Source organism: Wasmannia auropunctata, unplaced genomic scaffold, assembly GCF_000956235.1.
Source record: "Wasmannia auropunctata unplaced genomic scaffold, wasmannia.A_1.0 LD335988.1, whole genome shotgun sequence".
Lineage (NCBI taxonomy): Eukaryota > Metazoa > Arthropoda > Insecta > Hymenoptera > Formicidae > Wasmannia > Wasmannia auropunctata.
Genome location: NW_012026902.1, coordinates 1,165,304 through 1,187,653, shown reverse-complemented (window position 1 = coordinate 1,187,653; position 22,350 = coordinate 1,165,304). Strand labels below are relative to the sequence as shown.

The following is a 22,350-nucleotide window of genomic DNA, read 5'->3' as shown; positions in this document are numbered from 1 at the left end:
GAAAAGGCGCAGAGCAGTGTATGCAAACAAAAGAGATTTAATCAACAGATTTATTGTAAAACTTATTCGAGCTTACCCCACCAAAAAAGTTGTCCATTTTTTTCTATATACCATAACATAATAATCTCTCCACGAAAACTCGAACATATATTTTATATATACATATGTGCGGTAAAGCATCTATTTATATTTAACAGAATATATAAATATAATATCCATATGTAAAACACATTGTTCAATTCTTATATTCTTCATCATGTTGTAGAGATTGATCGTAAAAAAAATCGTAATAACTGTGTAAATTAATTCTGCGGTTGCATTTAAGGGCGCTGCGTAATATTGGCGGTGTTACAACCGTTCCTCCGTGTTAAAATCCTGCAACAATATACGTACTTATTTGTTCTTTCTTTCCTCTCACCTCGATACCCGACACCCGACTGTCCTGTTACTGATCGATTGAATGTAATGGAAAATAGCACGCGAGATAATGTTAACGTATGAAACACCCAAACGCTATTCACAGAAAATCAAGCAAAAAAGTTTGTAAAAGACAATCATTCACAACTGCAGTACACAGTTTCTCTTTATTTTAATTTATAAAACATAAGTTACATTAATCGGAATCGCGATTCTGGGTTTTTGCTCTTCCAATATCATCCTTTTCCCACAACTAAGCCATTAATTTATGCGAATATATTTTATTCAATACTTTTACAATAATAACATGCTGTTTTATTAGTACACTTACATTTACGTATAAATGTCATGGAATGATGTGCGATTTAATACCATTTATTATCATTTTTGTACCTTCATTGCAGCTTTGATTCCGACTGTGGCGAGCATCCCGAGACCGAATATGAGTACATACGGTAAATACTTCAAAAAGGGCAGACCACGTCTTCTTTCGATCATAAGTCTGAGCAACTTCAAGTTCTGTTCGGAATATGGCGGAAAACGAGATCTGAAAAATAACATATTTTCTGTTTGGTAAACTGTAAAACTAAAATATTAACTGTATACAACATAAAGCGTTTTAGAATTTATTTAAAACTATCCGATTATATGAAAGATTTATTTACTTAGCCACCATCTCCGCAATTTTGTTGTAATTCCGAATCAAACAACCTTTCTTGTGTGTAAATGTCTCAAACGTGAATTTCCCATGGTAGGCTCCCATACCAGAATTTCCTACTCCTCCGAAGGGTAGAGTTTCAACTGAGAAAATAATATGCAATAATAATGCATGGAATAGTGTAACACAGAAAAAAATTGATATTAATTCTTGTTAAAATAACTGCACATTTGTTTTTGTTAGTTTTTTTTTTTTTTCATTAACTTGCTTTAAGCAATTTGGACTAATTGTAAAGATTTGGATTAAAATTTTATATTAATAAATCTAAGATTATGAATAAAGCAGTAATTAAATACGTTAATTTGTATATTTGCATAATTCCCCATTAAATTTACACAAATTTAATGAGGAATAAGTCAAAATAAGAGTATCTGGTTTTAAATAAATGCTGAAAGTGCAATAGTTTTAAATAACAAGTAATTAAAATTAGCTATTTACAAGCTCCCATTTCCACATTTAAAGGCAGTGTAGTAGCATTATATAGTAATTCATGCATAACTTTAATATTTGTACATGAATAAGTATTCGCTTCCATTAGCATTTGTTAAAGCATTTTAAAATTAATAAAGTATATACACAAGCTATATACACAAAATACAATACAATTAAGTAATAATTAAAAAAAACTTATATTGCAAAATATAAGTTTTATTAACGTTCGTTACACTGTGATTCAATCTAAAGAAATCACAACGTATATAATAGTCTATTAGCAAACACAACAAGTAACAGTTGACGTAGTGCTGTTTGAAAAAAAAGAAAGCTAAAACATACACATAAATAATTCAAAAATAAAAAATAAAACTTCTTACAACATTACTATAAGAAAAACTACCTGATGCATGTAATACCGTGTCATTGGCAAGAATGCTACCGCTAGATGTATTATTAACGATCAAAGATACAGTTCCTTTGTCCAGGCTAAATACATACAACGCTAATGGCTTCTCCCTGTATGTTAAATAATCAATGTAAGAACGTCATTATCATTTTTTTGCGAAATGTGTATTTGTACGCGAGTTGTGTGTGCGTGCGTGTGCGTGTGTGTGTGTATGTACACGCGCACATGTATAATGAAGTATGAGCTCGCGTGCGTGCACTCGCGCGTGGCGAGCAATACTGAACACTCTGAAACATTGTAATTGCAGATCGTCATGTTTTTACATTATTAATGTGAATCTAGCTCATTTCCGTAAATGTCAGTTTCATATTAGTACTTGTATGGATATTTATATAATTCTACATGATAGCCACCACTCCTTCCCCCATTTTCAGATAATATTTAAAAAATATATACAGTTTGATAGTGTAGAGTTTCTGTAATTAATAGTTCATATGTACAGACAGTATAAAAAAATCTATCTTGCGCCATAAAAGAAAATACATAGCAAATTCTTCCTTCAGCAAAGTCATCACCTAAACCAGAAGAAGAGTCGGGAGCATGCACAGTATATGCTTATTTTACAATTAGTCAAAGAAATCAAAGAAAAGAGTATATCCTTCATCCTAAAGAAAAATACATTCCTGCTACCTCATAAGCAGAATTGAGAAATCAATTTGTACACCTATCCACTCCACCAATCGCATCTGCAGCATCTATACTTTTTTTTCCGAGTCGACAAAATAGAGCTTTTCTGTCAATTTCGGCAGAAAAAATTGTAGCGTCGTTAACGTGATAGTAGCACGGTAAAAACGAAAGCAGAATATTGTAAAAAAAAAGAAAATTGTAGAAGAACTTGTCGGTCTCTGTAGCAAGGTTTGCGCCGAAATTCTTAAATAATAAATAAACAGACGCGATAAAAAGTAGTAGCTCCGTCACCTAAAACCCGGACTCACCGCTATATTGCAATACCGTGTCGTTGACACACACGGCTCCGCTGCTGACCTGGTCTATAATTAGATCTTGTACCCCCTTGCTCGTGGAAAATACGTATAGTACGAGTGGGCTTTCACTAGATGCGAAAAACTAATTACTTCATGCCGTTCCCTCGCGAAATAGTGAAATCGTGAAATAGTGGACGTGAAAAAACGAATAAATGAAAGAATATAAGGGGTTACCTAACAGCACTCTTTTCAGTTATATTTACACGCGAGGAAAATTTTCTCTACGAGATTATAAAAAGATTCGGATTATTCGGATTATGAAAGTTCAGATAATTAAAATGTTCCAGTTGTAGAACAAAATTTAGAAAAAAAATGCAATATTTTCAGAAGAGGGGAATAACTGCGCCAGTCGCATAATTTCTTGTTCGCAATATCGCAATCAAATGACGTACCGACTATTGATGAAGGTAATTGCTTCGTATGCATTGTTAACGTTTATTATAGGCAAGATCGGTCCAAATATCTCATCTTGCATGATGGGATCCGTTGGTTTGATATCAACAAGTATTGTAGGCGAAATAAACTTTTCCGCGGGGTTTACGTCACCACCAATGGCAATCTTGCTTTTATCATTTAAATAATTGACAAGCCGCCTAAGTAGAACAAAAGAAATAATTGTTATCTTAGAAATTATCATAACCGGCATTATTAGTAAGTCTTTAAACATATACGTGCATAATAAGATAGTAGTCACTTACTGATAATGTTTGTCTGTAATAATGCGCGCCAAATCGGAAGCCTCTCGTGGATTGTTGCCGTACCATTCCTGTAAAACCTTTTTAGCCTCCTCTATGAATTTACTTTGTACCTCGGGTGTACATAACATATAATCGGGTGCAATACAAGTCTGGCCAACGTTGATGCATTTACCCCATAAAATGCGCTTTGCCGCCATTGCCATATCCACTGTATTATCTATGTACACGGGACTGCAAATCGTTGTTGCAATTAATTACAATTATATTCGAAAGATATTTTCGGGGGAAATATAAAATGCATTTTGTACGTATCCAGATTTTTTAGAAGATATTATTTACCTCTTTCCACCCAACTCCAATGTAACAGGTGTGAGAAACTCATTGGCAGCTTTCCGCACGATTTTTCCAATCGTAGAAGATCCAGTATAAAAAATATAATCAAAACGTTGCTTGAGTAGCTCTGTCGTTTCCGAGACTCCCCCCATTATTACACGGCAACATTCCTGTTTACAAGAAACACGATCAATCAAGTTATTCCCTATTTAATAAGCCAAATGTTCCATATGCAATTTTATTTTGTCGATAATTGCTGTCGATACAGCTAGAATAAAAATAAGTGTTTTTTTTTTTCAAATACTGATATGTGAGAGAGGAGAGAGGGATAATAAATGGAGAGCGGAGGGGGAAAGGAAGAGAAATAATGTTGTCTCTCCAGTCTTCAACGCGCAGTTCTTACGAGTCATCATTATGCAACAAAGTGTGCTTTATATAGAATTCAATTCAAGCCATTCAATTTCATGGTCTACCTGTTTTAACTTAAGAAATAAGAAAATAACGATGTACGACAGAATATCTTATGTGGGATATACAGAATATTAAAAAATTCACGAATGAAAAAAAAAATTGCTACAGTGAGAAAATTCTCGAAAAATTAAATAATAACTTTGTAATTTTGTATTAACAGAAATTTGTAAAATATAAGGGAAATTATGAAATCAATGCTCAAGTCGTTGAATACAACACTTCACGTCTATGATATATAAAAGAAATTGATCACAAATTGGCATGCCTGATGAAACATAATTTTTTGTGTCTTAATCTTCTTTAGCTAGGACCTCTTCAACTGTAATATCGTGATTCGCGAATTTTGTGACAATAATACAAATGTTCACGCACCGTGTCCAGATATTTCGGTATGGTCTCGTATAAATATTTCGCCGTAGCCGCTGAGATCTCGGAGGGCTTCACAATCACGCAATTTCCAGCTGCGATAGCGCCCATCATAGGTAGTACATTCAGCTGAACGGGATAATTCCACGCGCCCATGATCAATACAACTCCGTAGGGATCTTTCCGGATTTCCACATTATCGAAAAAGTTCGCCAGTGATCTGGGCGGCTGTAAAATATTGCAAGTTCAAATGTTCACATTTTATTACAGCTGCTTGACGAACAAAAAGTAAATGAGCAGTCTGCTCTTATATAACATACAAAAAAATCGCATTAAAATCACCTTCTCTGTTGCTGACCATTCTTTAATATTCATGAGCATGTACTTAATCTCTTGGACTGTATAATCAACTTCCAGCACGGAGGTTTCGAACTTGCACTGAAACGTGAATGGAATAAAGTGAAGTTAAAAATAATACGATTAGGCTAATGTATATGCCAATAATAAAGCGATTATTCTTATAATATGTAATCATACCCTACGCAAATCTGCTGTCAGCGCTGCTGTTATTTCTGACGAAGTTTCCGACAACATGCGTATAAGCTGTTTTAATTGTTTGATTCTCCATTCTAACGGCCTTGTCTTTCCGCTGTTGAACGCATCCCGCGACTGCTGAACTAACTGTAATAATTTTTACGTAAACAAATCGTTAATTCACAAGTTGTTTCCCCATTTGCATCGCACGAAAAGATATTCTGATTTATTTTATCAATTTGATTTGTTTACAATGTGCATTTATGAAATAAAACAAACGTACATTTATATATGTATAATGTACAGTTATGAAATACAACGGTAGCAATATAAATAAAGAAAATAAAACTGTTATAAGCACAATGAATGATTTACTTACTTCAGCATAATTTATCGGGATTTGTTTAGCATTTGTTTGCACTGAAACAAAAAATATTATTTGAGACAAATATTCGACGCCCGATTTCAGTGTGCTTATATTGTGATACAGGATATTCAGCCATTAAAAATACCTTAATTTAAAATCCTTAATTTAAATGCTCCAAAAATTTATGTTAATTAAATCGATTCGCACGTCAATGAATTAACCTTTACGTTCGTTTTATTATGAAATAATAACAGAGATGAGCACATGTGCGCTTCATAACACAAGAAATGACAATAAATCATACTCAAAATTTCATTTATAAACTTTTAAGAATTTATTTATTTAAAAAAAAAGCGTAACAACTGACTTTTAATATAAATTGTTAGACGATCTCTTTCCCAAGGAGAAAAAAAACCAGGAGAATAGGCGGGAATGTCTATCAACTTTGAAATCTCTCTTACAACTTTTTATTCGAGAAAAAAGTTGAAAATCCAGATGTAATTTTAAATATTTTAATATTGATGAAAATGCATTAATGATATTTGTATTTAGAATATTAAAAGCTCTCGAAATAAATAAGACTAGAAATTGTAAGACTACCAAGGTATAAACAAATTTTATTTTCAAATAAGGTTGATAATAAAATACTCGAATAAGACTTTGATATACGACTCGAGATTTCTCGGGATTTAACATCAAATAAAAAATCGCAGAGAGAGAGAGAGAGAGAGAGAGAGAGATAAGACGAATGCAATCGGAATGCAATCGGAATAATCTCGAAATAATCTCGAAAAAATCTCGAAATAAGCTTTAGAAGCTGTTCTCCCCGCGTAAAATCGGGACTCGAGTGACGAAAATCAAAATTATGCAAGTCATTATTGCCTAAACATGATGTTAACGTGTCCAATCATTTTTGGCGTTATTATGTATAGCCGGAGCGCGAAAACACAGGGAGAACAAAGCTGCGTTCGGAGAGCACGCTATCGGCGCAATTGTATCACTTATTATTTTTATCCTTGATATTAGACATAAAATGCAACAATACGTTGATATGAATTCAGTGCTATTCAACGTGGCTTGAAAACACCGCGACATTTACAAGTCAAAGTTCTCGTTTCGAAAACAAAAAACATGTATGTTTTTGCTTTTACATGCCAACTTTTATTTTACGTTACGCGGATAATAGCACAAAGTACAAGTTTATCTGCGTAAACACGCAGATATAATCTTTGCCTGTCACGTCGCGAGACGGGGACGAGCGCTTGTGGCATAAATTAAAATGCCTGCGAAAGACTCACACATTTTTTATTATTCAAACAGATTCCTCTGCGCAGCCAAATTGATTGTGGTTTTTATCGTCGGTTGTTTTTATTATCTACAGTAAGTTTTGACGTCCAAGTGATCGCTTAAGGGGAAGGACACTTCTATTTTCGTGAAATAAAATTCATTTTCGATCGACAATGTCGTCGGAGCATCACATCTGGGCGTCTCGCGTCTTTAAAGCCCGCGACGACACGAACAAAGAAAGGTTGCGGAATTCGTTCGGCAATGAATTCTCGGCGAGACGCCGTCAAAAGCGCGGAACGCAGCGCGATTCTCAGCTGTTGACGCCACTGGGAGACGCGTCGTTGGAGGGTCCGCGGCGCGGTCCGGGTTCGCAGAAGCGGCGTCGTTGGCTGACCTTTCGAACGGAGAGAGTCGAAAGAGAGGAGCCCGGACGTCCGCTCGACGAGCGATATCGAAATAGGATAGGCGTCCGCGAGATCGGCGGTCTACTCCGCCGAGGATCGGCTCTTACCCATGGTCGCGGACATTGGTGGAGGATCAGCTCCGGTGGACAGGAGACGTCAACGGACTCGAGTCGTCAAAACTTGACAAGTAGGAAGCGAAATGCCCGCGGCTGAAGATCGTCTCTCGTGCGTCGATGTACGTGCGAGATCGGCGCGTTACATACTAAAGCGGACTAAGCCTCAAAATGCGACGTAAGCGTAAGAGATCAAAGTGTACACGTGTCTTTGGTTATCTCTCTCTACGCGATCTGCGAAAAGCGGGGCGCGGGAGGGGTGGGGGAGAAAGGCGGTCCGTCGCGGTGGCGTGGGAAGGAGCCGGAGAGCGCCGTGGCGGGGAAAAGCAATGCAACCGAGGGCCAAACTTCACCGACGCCCGATCGAGTTGATATATACTGTTGTTGATCGGGCGGATTAAATTTTGAGAGTCACCGACTGCTGAACTGAAGACTCTAACCTATAATTTCTTATCATCTCAAAGCTAATTTATTACTATATTCACACTACACGTTTTCTTTATCATTCGAATTAAGATAGATCTTGGAGTCTTCCTATTGGCAATGCCGGTGACAAGAGCTAATCGGCAGATTTACGTTGATTGGAATATTGATGAGACCGGCTCCGTCTGCAGCTGTCAAATGTTGATCGGAGGAAAGAGACTGAAAGCGAGACGGATATTGGATACCAATTGAGCACGCATTTATCATCGATGGATAAACGGCGCGCCGCTCGGTCGTGCGGCGATTTATTGCCTGAGGGCACCACTTGTCAAGATACAACGGCGCGGCGCGCGCTTGGTCATCTGGTCCAGAAAGCCCCGTGCCGGGTCCCGGCGAAAGTGAAGGGTGGATTGTAAGTATACGTACAATTGAATTACTTACGATTCGCGGGGTGGAACGACCCGGGAAACGGTCATTTTCGTCATTTCCCCGTGGAATACTCCACAGGCGTTATGCATTACTTTCTCCCGGAAGTCTCTTGCTCGCTTTTGCGATTTCGTGTGATAAGTTCTTTTTCTCCCTCGGCGTGCAACGCCGTTACGTTAAGGAGCGCGCGCCTTACCTTATCATTTCCGCGACGAAATTGTTAGCCGGCTAATTTAATCCGCTCTCTCCGTGTTTGACTTATCTTTCAGGGAAAGTATATATACGCTTTTAAGGGGTTTTTAACGAGATCGTTGTTGTCCGCTATTTGAAAGTATATATAGAATTAAAATATCGGATATATTTCCAGAGAAACAAGAAACACATTGAATATTTATAAATAACTCGATACTCGAATAATTGAGCGTTAGATTGAAAAGTCAGCGAAAGTGAAATGTCCTTGATAAGAATAAATTGTTTCTATATGTTATTTCTCAATTATATTTATAATGTAAATTTATAGTGTATATTTATAATGTAATGTAAATTATAATTTTAACAAAAATTTCTGAAAGATCTTAAAATACAGAAGTAACAAATATCTCGGCATTGTATGTGCAACAGAAATTATTCTTTCTTTTCAAATAAGTGAAAAAAGTGTGACCAAATAAATTACAAAAGGAAATATTAATCTTATAAATAAATTACAGATAAGCATCGGGGCACGTTTGAAGCTTCCGTAAGCACGCGCGCGCGCGCGCTTTAAACGTGTCCCGATTTGCAAATCCAGGGCATCGTCGATACCCTCGTGCTCGTGGAAAAGCAATCGCTCGCTCGAAAGGGCGCGAAAAAAGGAACGTACCATTGTGATGCGAATTCTGCATTGGTTGCACGTGTATCTTTACGCATTCGGCTTTAAGCGTGTCCGCAGAATCGCCCGACATTTCAGACAAAAAAAATGTATAATCCTCCAATTAAATACTTCCTCGATCCGCACTTATAGCTTCGAGCGATACAGGCGAGTCACGATCGTGAGAAAAATAGCCGAGCCTCGCGTAGAATAAATTAATTTGCGAGATAATATACGTGCACGCGCGCACCGATCCGTCGTCGTCGTCGTCGTCGCGTCCTTCCACTTCCGTGCTTGTCAAAATCCGCGAGGTTGCTCTCTCGAGGTTGTCGGGTTCGAGACTGGATCTTTGATCGTCTAAGAGCTCGCGCGACTATTGCGAAAGGCCGATTCGAGGGCGACGGTGGGGAGACTAGTTGTGTTATAGGCACAGAATTTGAAATTAATAGCGGTATCGCCTAAAGTAGTCGAAGCAGACCTTCGTAAATCGTCTGTGGTAATATCTTTTGAAACGTTCGAAGCCTCCGCGATCGCGGAGGATCGAGCTTCTGCGGCAGATGTTTGTACAGAGTTCGAATCGCGCGCAAATTAATTCGACCTTAGAACCTGGCGCGAACGTGTCGAACACGTAAGATGCATCATGCTTACTCATCTTATCGGAGGCTAACATAATGATGTGCGAGACCTCTTGTTAGCTCTGAATAGTAATAAAATAGTAAATAGCAGGATTTTTCCGTAATTATTGCTACCGCCACGTGCCGCGGAATTCTCTCTCTGTCATTATTGCTGCTCCTCAACGATCTCTCGTCGTTTTGCCTTGGCTATTTTTAGACTGTCCTTACATAGTAAAGGACACGATTAAAGAAAATTCTTTTAGAGCGCGCGTTGCCTGCAGCAAGAAAAGAAAGAAAAAAAACTTGATCGAGAGCGAGAGAGCTCAATTATCAGAGGCAGCATTAGAAACGCTCGGGAGTTGCGTCAATCTCACGCACATCAAGTTTGAAAAGGTCAAATATTATGATATCCCGCTTCTGAATCAATATACCCTTCCGTATTTTCTCATCGAAAGTGGTGTGCGAGTTACGTCTGCGACTTTGACGTTCCGCGCGTGCTATAGACACTCGGGTTCGCAGCGTCCGTATTAATGCGTATATAATTTTCAGTACTAGGAAAACGAAAGCTTTTAATAGAAAGAGATTTGCTGAACATCTACGCAATGACACACTTTCTAATTTTTCCGAAAACTGGATACCGCGTCTCCCATCGGATATACGACGTCACACATTGCAGCTTTATTTCAGCTTTCAATCATAATTTCCAGCAGGGAGACGCTCTTATAAAAACAAATGATTTTTACGCGTTATTTTTCCTTATTTTATTTTCCGTTTAACGATCTTTTTTTTAGCCTAATTAAAATTCAAGGGGATTTACTTACACGATTCGGAAACGGTTAAAACAGCCGCTTGCATGTCGATGCGGCAGGTATCCGACTCTTCCGCGACGTCCGCCGGGATATCCAGTATTGTTTCAGACTGAGAAAAAAATATATAAATATTAAAATCTTATATAAAATGTGAAAAAAATGGATAAATATAGAGAAAATTATTTCTAGATATAACAGTTATGATAATAATATCGGCTGATACGCTTGCAACTCGTTAAATCGTCTAGTGAGCATTAATTAGATCTCGATTTAAAAAATTTACTATGAATTCATACATGCGGCGCATGTATGAATATATTTATTCAAATCCGCTTTAAGTAAATCTATAAATGCAAAACGCTTTTATATATACATATAAGTCTGAATGATTAAAATAACTATATATATAGATCCCAAGTAATCGCAGATGACGATTCAATATGTATTTTTTAAATGTCAATACGAGTCAATCGTGTAACGATGATGTGTGTTTCCTCTCGAGGAAAACACATTTTTTAAATAGAAATAATTTACATTTTTATAGCTGCCATAATAGCGTTAATACTTTTTTTCCTGTGAGTTAATCCGCGACCTATGCACGGCTGTGTGCCCGCCGTTCGATAGGCTAACGATATGGAAAGCGGAAAATCGGGATTTCGATCCTTATTGCGCATCATTTCACTTCCTCGTCGAGAGTGCCAGTTATACGTTACGCGTTACGGCTTCGCCGCATTGGCCTCGATATATACACGTGGACACGATGTGTAACAGTTACCAGCACGCGCCGCGGAACGGAGCTTTCGATTTCAGACGGGGAATCTGTCCATTCTAGGTGCCACGACGACGCTTCCAGTATCTGTATCTGGTACTTCGTTATATAGCATCGTGCGTGTGATTGCAAAACATATATTTGACGTCACACGTCCAGAAATAATCTCCCGTCGGGGCAATGTTATACGTTATCGTTTTTACACAAAGTAAAGTTCATGTCTCATGAAAAACAGATATAACAGATTACATATTACGATCGATTACATATTACACATATCGTAATAATTATGCTTGTTTTATACATTTACGCAGATCAACCATGTTCATTATATATATAATAATATCGAAGGTTATTCATAATATATAAGTTTTTCATATAAAAACATTATCATTCGGATGCGATCACCTAAAAAAAGATCAGCAATTCTTTTTGACATTTCTTCTATGAAAAAATTCTTACACAAAATCTTACACGAGCATATTCCTTTATAAACGCATAGCCATCCATAAAAAAGTATTATGATCAAGAATTATACGATATTCCTCTACATTTTGGAATATCTTCTTGAGACCGATTATCAAAAGAAAATCCTTTAGAAATCCAGAGGGTACTGCTAAATAGAAAATTTTATTCAGTGATGATTTCATTATTCCTGACATTCTCGTTCGTGAAATAATTTCAGGATCGTAATGCTGGAGAATGGAATAAAAATGGAAGATGATTCAAAGCGTGCGAGTCAAGGCACGATATTTATCTTTTTTTTTTTTTTTGGAAGATTTAGAGGAAATGCATCGATCATCGCGATACGCGAAATCATCCTATCTCGTCGATCGTATCACTCACGATTTTATCTCGTTTTCTACAATTTGTGATATTCTCCTCTTAGTATTTCGTACAGTGTTTTAGATTTCCTGGCCTTGTAGTGACATAGCTGACTTTGCCATTTGTGATTTAAATTTCTATTAAAACTCTACGAACCTTGTTAAACTCGAATCGATTACCTTATAATGCTCGATAGAATCATTGTTACCCAGACAATCACAAAGTAAAATATTGCATAAGAGATCTTTTTTTTTAGTCTTTTTAAACAATTTTTAGATAGTTCTCGTAGAAAAACGTCTAAAAAACTTCTAGAAAAGACGTCTTAAATAGGCGTCTTATGCGTAAATTTTAGACTTTATGTTGTCGGGATAATGTTCTTTTATACTATTGTTATTATTATTTACAATTACATCACCGCAGTTGGAAACCATGCGCGATTTGAAAGATGACGTCAATGCCTATGGCGAAACGTTTCAGCGTTTTTTCGAAATATTTTCTTACAAAAACAGCCGTTTTTCATTCGAATTTTATGTCACATAAATCAATTCTATCTTCTCGGAAGCACAACGCATTACATTCTACATTCGGTATATTAATTAATCACGGCGCCGATGTCACAATATAAGTACGATGGCCCGATAATATGACACCGGAAACTGAAATCGCGGCAATCGTCAATCGTGGCGTTACTTATACACGAGTTCTAAGTCCGACGATAAAATGTCGATGATGCCGCGTCGACGACGAGAATGAATAAGCATCAAGTTTCGGGGCTCTGACAGGTTTGCAGCTCTCTGAGAAAGCACTTAAATACACGGTGTCCACCAGACGTTGAAACCGGTCGAAAATATTTGTCATATACATTTCCGGACCAGCGGAGTTTTGGCGCGCGCACACACTCACCGTGGCAGCTGCAACTTCCTTGACATTTCGCTCGTCGAACCTCATCGATGTCGATCGCGTGCACGACGGATTAACGCACGACGGATGTATACGGATCACGTAATAAACGCGAGGGAACGCGAACGTTACGTGTATTGCGACTGATCGTGCGGCGTACTCACCATGTTTGACGATCCTGAATGAGGCGTGCTCGATTCGAGTTCAGACATTTATTACCGCACGGACACCAGATTGTCATCCAATGCAAGAATAAGCCGCTTCTGCCGCGTAAGAACGTCTGCAACACGTTGCCGCGGTGCTATTTTTTTTTCTTATGTTTACAAACGGAGATCCGAAGAACTGAACGACGTCATAAATTTTTCCGGTTTCTCGCAGCACATTCTTTTAGAGAAATGTTAATCGACGGTCGCGCGTCGACCGTCGCGTTCAGCTACCGCGTTTCGGGCGCTTCGTTATAATTAATCGCACGCGGTTGCGTTTTTCTTTTTAGAGACTTTAGACGTAAATCGAGATATGTATATCTATATTAATCGGAGCACGCGGGATTCGTACGCACGGGCGTAGAGTACAATGGCACGCGATACGATTACTAAATGTCGCTTTTTTTCCAAAGCCTCGACTTGGGATCTATTGTGCGGCGCATCATGAATAATTAATGCCGACCCCGAACGATCTCGCGCCGTATACGCGTAGCCGAGCTGCTCGCTTTCGCGGCGAGTAATTTTATTTATGTGAGTTTTGTGAGCCAATTCGAACAACGAACCTTATATGACTATCGGAGAAACGAGAGCCATTAACTCGCCGATCCATCTCTTAAGGAGAAAGAGAAGTTGCTCGTCGAATAATCGAATATATGCATATACAATGCTGGGCATCTCTGACGCGTGTATATATTTTACTTCGCTCTTTTAATTTTTTAGAGAAATCAGAAAGACGATCCGAAAGGTACTCATCAGCCATGAATTTTGACCTGAAAATTATCCTCTAGGCTAGAATTAATGTTGATTGTTAATAACTGCAAAGGTTACAAAATTTGATAAATGTAGAGACCTAAGGACTCCTTGTTTTGAACATGAAAAAAGGAGAATGAAAATAATTGTTCTCCAATTCTTTGTGTACAGTCATGGACACATCGGTTGCGACACTTTTTTTATAGGTTTCTAATATATACTTAATTTACGTAATATATATTTTATAGATAACTAATATTTTGCAAATGCAAATCACGATGTACTATCTTTAGGCTAGAGGCAGTATAACACCAATCGTGGTTTGTGGCATTTGCAAAATGTTAATGCGTTTTGAAACCTATAAAAAAGAAAGTGTCGCAACCGAGGTGTCCATGACTGTACATGTATAATTTACTGCTGTGCTTTCTGATTTTTTTAAGATTTTTAATATAACACTTCTTTTTTTAAGATTATTAATATAACACTCTTCTTCGGAAAAATTCTTTTTTTTTATAAAAAAAAAGAACTTAATTGGGAGTTAAACAATAAAAAACGGGCCGATAAGTATAGATATTTATAGCGAAGAGAATGTTTTTCGCGATCAAAGCGGATTTTTGTTCCCAATTAATATATTATATATAATAATTATTAATTGAATAATTTACAAAATAATTGGCAGGATACTTAAATAAGATTCCATCGATTTTCGAGATAATTTTCGCGATAATTTTTGCTATAATTTTTAGTTTCTAAAAACTATCGAATGTTGCTCGTAAGTATATTACGTGATCGCAAACACGGAATGTGACGTGACATTCGTTCGTGTTTACCATCGTGTCGGGAGCGTCAGCTGGTGCAACACGTGCGCGAGACGTTTCGCTTGGTTTCGCTATGTCATAACGCGTGATGAGGAGGAAAAATCGGACAACTTCTACGTGTTTTATTCGTTAATATTGGCGTATCGCTTAAAGTAGGACCATCCCTCTCGGTGAAGAGGAGTCATGTAGTCTCGCCCCGCTGGAGTTCAACAGAAAACGAATCTTGAAGCTCCGCTAACTGTTGAACGAAGGCAGAGTCACGTGAAACGATCGGATACGCCGAAGGAACTATTTGCGGCAATGTTCTTCCGTACGTATAAAACATAATTATCAGGCGAAGCTGATTTACACGAGATTGTTGACTTCTTTTTACCAGATATCGAACCTAACCTATAAGCGCGGAAATGGAAGAGGAGATTCCTGCCACGTCCTCGTCGAGCGACGTAGTTTCCAGCCAGAGATCGTTACCGTCCACTCACGATCCCGGCTGGAACGATCCACCGGAGTGGGCACTGTCCTCGCAGCATAATTCGTCGGGCACATCCACCAGGAGGCTCCTGAACAAGCGAGTGGCATTCCCGTTGTCCTCGCAAACCTCCTCCCCGGAGAAGGTTGCCGCTCCGCCTCCTTCAACGAATTTACCTCCCGTTTTACAGTCCGCCGCAGTTCCGACAATAACCACAGCACCCCACAAGCCTCTTCTGGCACCTATCGATAAAGACCATGCAAAAACAGAGTCGGACGACAATTTTGACAAAGATCAAGCATTGACAGAAATTTTAGCCAGTTTCGAGTCTGTGATGACGGAGCAGAAAATGGAAGAGGGCAAGGTGAAGGAAATACGAAAACGATTGGATACCATGAAATCTAACTGGCTCGAAAACAAACTGAGCGATACTGTACAGAGAAATATCTTGGATATATCGAAAGGTAATGGATACATTCCTTGGATTCATATGTTAATGTTTATGTGTTAACATTACCCATGTGATCAATATATATTAACTGTACATATTTATATATTTTTTATAGCGCTGCTAAGAAAAGATATCAAGGAAGCCGACAAAATCCACATTACTCTTATGATGCAGCATGCAAATGTTTGTCGCACTTGGATGCCAGCCGTCAGGCATATAATTTTCGAATTGAAAAAGGAAAGTGAGAGACCCGACGTCCCGCAACCGGAGCAGTCACCTCTGCTATTTGTCGACTCGACGAAAAATGACTGAATTGTTATCGCTAGAAGTAAGCTAAACATAATCATGTCCATATTCGGTCACGGACGTAGGTGTTCTCTTCCGCATATCCGTAAATATATATTAGGCACCTAGTTTTAAAGTCTGTTCTGAACGACCTGTTTAGAAGGTTTCCTTGGCAAACCTGCACTCTTGGCGGTTTGCCATCGCCTTCCGAGCTGCACATAATAAATATTAAAAATAAAATAATTCCAAAATACCGACTTGTTCGCTACTTTGTGACTACGTGGCGACGCGCGATATTTTTACAGCGAATGCAGAATATCGAACAGTACTCTCATTGTCAGATACAATATATTATTTATATTATGATCGCGATTGCAGCTTTTATTACAGGACAATTAATTGCACTAGAATAAAAAATGAAAGCAGTTGTATTCATAAAAGTTTTTTGTATTTTTCATTTCTCTCTTATGTATATTCACAAAGGACAATTACATCTGTCTTACCACATATCTCTGTCTAAATGTATTCTTACGCTGATAATAGTCATCGATAGCTAAAATCATTTATTTTATTACTTATATGTACTCATATACTCACTACCGTACTCTAAACATACTTCAATCTTAAGATGGACACACATCCATGCATCCTGAACGAAATTTTTATTATTAACTTGAAACGCTCTCTCCCATTTATTTTTCTTTTCGTCCGTGAAATGAGTCTTTTTTTATTTTATACCATTGCTTTCGCTGTCTTCTATACCTTCATCGTTTCAGAGAACTTGTACCGCGATTGACGCGCGCAAAAGTGCTTTACAAGTTTATGGCTCTTAGAAAACTTACAGTTATAACTTATGACCGCCTCTTTAATCGTCAATATATTAAATTTTCTTCCATTCTTCGCGTAAATAAATATTCATAAATACATTTTGGGGGAGCGACGTGCGTGAAAGCTCTCTCGACTCTTTCATACTTTCTCTCTCTCTCTCTCTTTCACTCTCTCATTCTCTCTCTATCTTTCTCTCTCACTCTCGCGCTCGGGAAGAACGTGTCTCGCCAGTCTCGCGAGAAGCTGCGAATCCGCCGAGAGATAATCACGCGTCCCCGCCCGAATTTCGATTTAAAATTTTCTTTCATGGCTTTATCCAAAAATATATATACACATATACGGTCGGTGTATACGTAACGCTCTCTACGTCCTTACAGCGTACATCTCCGCGGATTCGGGCCGCGGATTCTCACCGACAAACCGGTTTAACAGATCCCTGGCGTGTGGACCATCGCACGCGCGTCTCTTTCTTCTCAAACGTTCTCGCTTTCTTTCCGCTTCGAGCGATATTCATAAATAGCACGAAGAAGGAAAATTCAGTTTGTCATCGCGCGGGTTAATGTCAACCGGTGTCAGTGCGAACGCGACCTTGAATCTGACGGATGATGGCTATTTCGCATCGCCCACTCATCGATCTGTGATTCGCGATTGCATGAGAAAAAACGATAAACGGCGTTTCGATCCGCCGTTATTATCCCGATCATCGCGACGAGATGAGGCGCGTAAGCCGATCTCGCGGGACGTATACATCGACTTGTCTGCTTCGTTTCGCTCTGTTTATTTGTTTGTTTTTTTTTCTTTTTTGCTTTATTGTTACACATCCATACGCATGCTACGAACTATTTAAAAAATTTGCTCTCGCACTTCATTCCTCTCGTTCGTTCTTCTCACTCGCTATATACGTTCGTTCTCTCTCTTTTTTTTCTGGATTTTTTCGTTGGTTTTTTCGTACAAAACAAAATGGCATCTTTTTGGCATTGGAAGAAAAAATACACTCTTCAACGTTTATCTCTTTCTTAAAATTCGCCTCTCCCTCTCCCTCCTCCTTCTCGCTAATTTAATCCCTTCCATTGATCATCGGATTTCGGATTTCTTTGTTCCTTATACAGGGATCTACGCAACGACTTGTGAAGAATCGCGCGAGAGTCTCTCTCTTGTCCACCGAATTTATCAAGTAAATTTCATCAAGAACATTCCATTTGGAAGAGAATGTTTAGCTTCATTTTGACAGATTTGCGCCTGCTAACGAGAGCATGATATCACCGTCGTTGACCACTGTCGTTGCGTGTCACAGCCTGTACTTCGGACAGTTCGTTACTTCGCTCTCTTCGTGATAACATCGATTTATTGTTTATTACAAACGCCTCTCACACCTAATCATTTAATACTATTTTGGCATCGTCGAACTGTATAATTTTCCGATAAGTTTTCGCGCGTTATAAAAAGTTTCTTCTTTTTTCTTTTATCTTTCAGCAAGAATAAACGATCTTCGGATGTACTTATAGACAGTTGGAAGTTTCGTACAATGGTGTCTCGGGGGTGCATTACGTGGCTACAGTGCGTACATTTTTTTTTCGGAAGTCGATGTGGAATTTTGATTTCTCTTCGCGGTTGCGCACGCCGGAGCGCACCGGGCGTCGAGAGAAACTCGTGTTCCTAATCTCTCCCCCTCCCCCCTCTCGGGGACGCGTGGATCAATCGGGGATCCATGAATCAAATCGCAACGTGGCTCATGATTCGATCTTTGTCGCACGCGCGCGCGAGAGAAAGAGAGATCGAAGGAACATCCCTGCGCGAAGAACGAAACAGTGGGATAAGATCCCTTAAAATCCCGCGACACCCGCTGGCTCCGTGGAGTCGTTCTAACGCTCTGACGTTAATTGAAACACGATACGAAGGCGTCGCGTATATTTTATTGTATTGTCACATGTGGCGGAATACGAGGAGGAGGACAATAGCATCTCGCTGCGTTACGTTAGGAGAGAAAAAAAAAGGGGAAATGAAAGAAGAGTATAAGCCATGCCGGGGGGGAGCCCGATGCTATTCTACATTGTACTCTCACTACCGTCCTTGCTGCCCTTATCTAGAAATATATATGGATCGGTGTATCGGCGCGCGGTGTATGCGTGCGTGTAAGCGAAAGAAACGAGTGTCACGCCCGAAATTATCCCGTCCCCTTTTTTTTTTTGCCGTGTCTGTATTCGCGTGAAGAGAAGAAGCGGGTGGCGAACTCAGGGAGAACAGAGATACGCGTTCTTTTTTCTTTCTCACTTGTCTTTCCTCTCGGGAGGGGATTAGCACGTTGAATTCGACGATACGAGAGATACGTATCGCGACTTTCCCGTACGCGTCTGTGGGCAGCGGGCCCGATATTTTCTTCGACGAATGTGTTAACCCGACCGCATAAAAATTCCCCGTTTTTGTTTGTTCGTCGAGTGGACTTTACCATGAAATTGCGCGAAGCATTGCGCGAGAGACGATAGAACGATAAAATAAATGGAAAAAAAAAGAACACTCGATTGACTACCTTTTTTTTTGCATCCCCGCCGATTGAAATTTGTGAGGCCGTTCCGAGCAAATACGAGCAAAATCGACGTGGCGTATTGGAATTCTTTCGCGTTAATAGGAAACATCGATCGGACCGGTGCACGGGAAGTCAGACAATCTCAACCGAAGAGTCGAGCCGCCAGCTTGCCGAAAATAGAAAAAAAAAACGGTACAACACCGTGTTGTCAAACTTAATTAATAAATATATAATATACATTAAATTAGATTACATTACTAGTTATTACTGTTGCCGATATTATTATTATTATTATCACTATTACTATTACATGCGATAACTAATGAATGATAATATATTAATGATTCCTATAATACTCTCCAGTAGGCGAGGGTTGGTCGCGTCTTTCTTTCTGTTTTTCATTCCACTTTTTGCGGGCGCAAAAAGAAAAGGACTCGACTTAATGAACGCGTGCCAAAATCAAAAGGCCGCCCTCACACAAATCACTCCTCGTTGTCAGCTAAAATATATAAATTTTGCGCCTTAAAAATCGTGCTACGCTTACTTTAAGGGATCGCTGAGACAGAGACGTCTGTAGCGAAAATAAATAAATAAGTGGACCTCCTCGGCTACTAATCCTGCTGGGAGTTCTGCTCGAGCGCACCGACCTCTCCCCGGTCGGTCCTCCGCGACAGGGTACCTCACACTTACGTACAACCGTGTTATCGCTGAACGCAGACGTTTGGATCACGCGGGGGCGAGAGCTGCTCCCCGGGAGATTTTACCGTCCTACTCATTTTACCCGCGACACATTTCCCCAGGAATTAATCCCTCGCGCTCGACTAGCCCAATGCCATGTGAGGAAAGCAACCTTTAGACCCTGCCTTCAAGTGATGGCATTCCAAGCTTTCAATAAAGAGGATATGTCCTCATGCTCACTCATTCTCCTCGGGAGAGATCCAAGCCGCGACAGTGTCGTGACAGTATGGAAAGTGTGGAGACAAGAACACGGAAGGCGTGAAATCCTGGTCACAAGATATTATTGGGATCAATTAACGGGGATATGGAATGTACACTGACAAGCTAACGAGAGCGTAATGGAACTAGGGAGAACAGAGAGAGAGAGAGAGAGAGAGAGAGAGAGAGAGAGAGAGAGAGAGAGAGTGCACCTCGGCTTCTTCTGCGAACCTGAAAACTTCTATTAGAAGCGAAAGCCTGGATATGCCACATCAAGAGATACCAATCTATCGTATACTAAAATCTTTCGAGAGCGGCTCTCCACGACAATGGGCGTCCGATCCATCGAAAAGCCAATCGACACACTGCCAGAGGCCATGTCGGTTAGCCTTGAACTTGAAATGATCATCAGCAGGACCCTGTTGCCGGGCCTTGTGCCGCTCGCAACAGGCTTAGACTAAAAGACAATTAATATTTACAAATAAAGTCGAGGACAATAGAGAAGATAATGAATCTTTTCATTTCTACTGATTCAATAATGATGCGTTGAATTTCGGAAAACCGATCGAATTCCTTTTTGCCGTACCGAATCGATTGATTTCTCGATCACCTTTCTTTCGTCTTGATGAGACGTGACACAAACGTTACCATTCGTATTGAGAAATTAACTTTTTAATTTTTTAAAAAGCGTAAAATTAATTCGCACAAACACCATTCTAGTAAATTTATTATTAAATTTTATTGAATAATGCTTAACTTTGTTGCAAAGCTAGCATAAAGTTTCCATTAACTAAATGCCGATTCGAGTAAAAAGAGATGGAGCAAGCAGATAAGGGAAGAACGTCAAGACGGTGAAGACAACACCTGGCGTATCCAGCATATACCGCCGACCATTAGATACACCCCTACCTACGCGTCACGTGATTGTTAGATAAATGCTTTGTACTCAGCCGACCCGAAGGGCGCATGGTTAGTATTATATCGCATGCCACTTGAATTAATCGTACTTAGTACTTAGCTATGAGTACAAACACGTAAATAAATACGAGAATAAGAAGCGAAATGTACAAAGGCTAAAAATCAGAGATATACATTACATATCATTTAATTAATTTAAAGATTTGAGATCATTGTATCGTGTGTCGTCGTCTGGATTTTTTTAGGATTGTGCTCTTGGACTTTCGCAAAAAATCGTTCAATTAATGAATATAAAAAGGCGGTCTCTCGAAACTATCGGTCCTTTCTCTCGACTCCAACAGATCCGAAAAAAATTTAGAATCTAAAGCCTCTATTAGAATCTGAAAGTGACTGAATTTAATTGAAACATTATGAGATGCCAATTGATAAAATATATAAAGATATATTAATTTAATTAAAACATTATTATATATATAATAAATATATTATAATAATGTATTATATATTATATATAATATATATAATAATACATATTTTTTATTACAAATTATATTTGTAATCTTGTTGAAAGCTTCCATTCTTATTTATTTTTATTAATTTAGATAATCCACATTTATTTCTTTATATGTCATATAAACTGAACAGAATTGCTCAATTTTTGTCTTTTGCCTTTTTACGAAGTCGGAAAGATACGATAATTCTGAGATCTCGTCGTGCAAGTTTCCTTGAGTGTCTTGAAGTGCATATACGTTCAATGTGTGCTTTTATGTGTACGTATGATATCGCGTGATTCATCTAGACTTCGACTAGCTAGTAAGATTACAATTCTACCAACACGAAATCGTTATACGTAGCGATATTACTTAAAGTGTACAGGGTCAGAATACGAAAGTCTTCGTATCAAAGTCTTCGCAAGGCGCAGCTTTCATCGGAGCTTTCCTGATACGTCAATAGCCTCGATCATTT

At 38.8% G+C, this 22,350-nt stretch overlaps 2 protein-coding genes and 1 long non-coding RNA gene across 10 annotated transcripts; 2 read left to right on the top strand and 1 right to left on the bottom strand.

The window, feature by feature from the left end:
• Nucleotides 1-36: 36 nt before the first annotated feature.
• Nucleotides 37-13,727, bottom strand: LOC105454164 (aldehyde dehydrogenase, dimeric NADP-preferring). 8 transcript variants are annotated; one of them, XM_011696579.1, is made up of 13 exons: nt 13,370-13,727; nt 10,724-10,820; nt 5,801-5,841; nt 5,425-5,568; nt 5,230-5,325; nt 4,894-5,115; nt 4,057-4,220; nt 3,718-3,948; nt 3,412-3,612; nt 2,972-3,087; nt 1,083-1,218; nt 811-964; nt 37-375 (listed from the first exon to the last, which is right to left on the bottom strand). In XM_011696579.1, exons 1-13 carry the CDS (start codon nt 13,415-13,417, stop codon nt 349-351), a joined length of 1,677 nt encoding a protein of 558 aa, XP_011694881.1. In that variant the 5' UTR covers nt 13,418-13,727; the 3' UTR covers nt 37-348. The 8 variants fall into 8 exon arrangements, with proteins under 8 accessions (XP_011694881.1, XP_011694880.1, XP_011694882.1 ...); XM_011696578.1 differs by lacking the exon at nt 2,972-3,087 and adding an exon at nt 1,971-2,086 and having other exon boundaries at nt 13,370-13,717; XM_011696580.1 differs by lacking the exons at nt 2,972-3,087; nt 13,370-13,727 and adding exons at nt 1,971-2,086; nt 13,209-13,336.
• On the top strand, nt 7,908-9,123 carry LOC105454166. The gene is made up of 2 exons (XR_974959.1): nt 7,908-8,427; nt 8,809-9,123. It is a non-coding gene; the product is annotated as an uncharacterized LOC105454166 (long non-coding RNA).
• Nucleotides 13,728-14,860: 1,133 nt separating the features above from the next.
• On the top strand, nt 14,861-16,687 carry LOC105454162 (steroid receptor RNA activator 1). Its single transcript, XM_011696572.1, has 3 exons — nt 14,861-15,286; nt 15,353-15,906; nt 16,009-16,687. The coding sequence occupies exons 2-3, from the start codon at nt 15,381-15,383 to the stop codon at nt 16,203-16,205; spliced, it is 723 nt and encodes a 240-aa protein (XP_011694874.1). The 5' UTR covers nt 14,861-15,286; nt 15,353-15,380; the 3' UTR covers nt 16,206-16,687.
• Nucleotides 16,688-22,350: the final 5,663 nt, after the last annotated feature.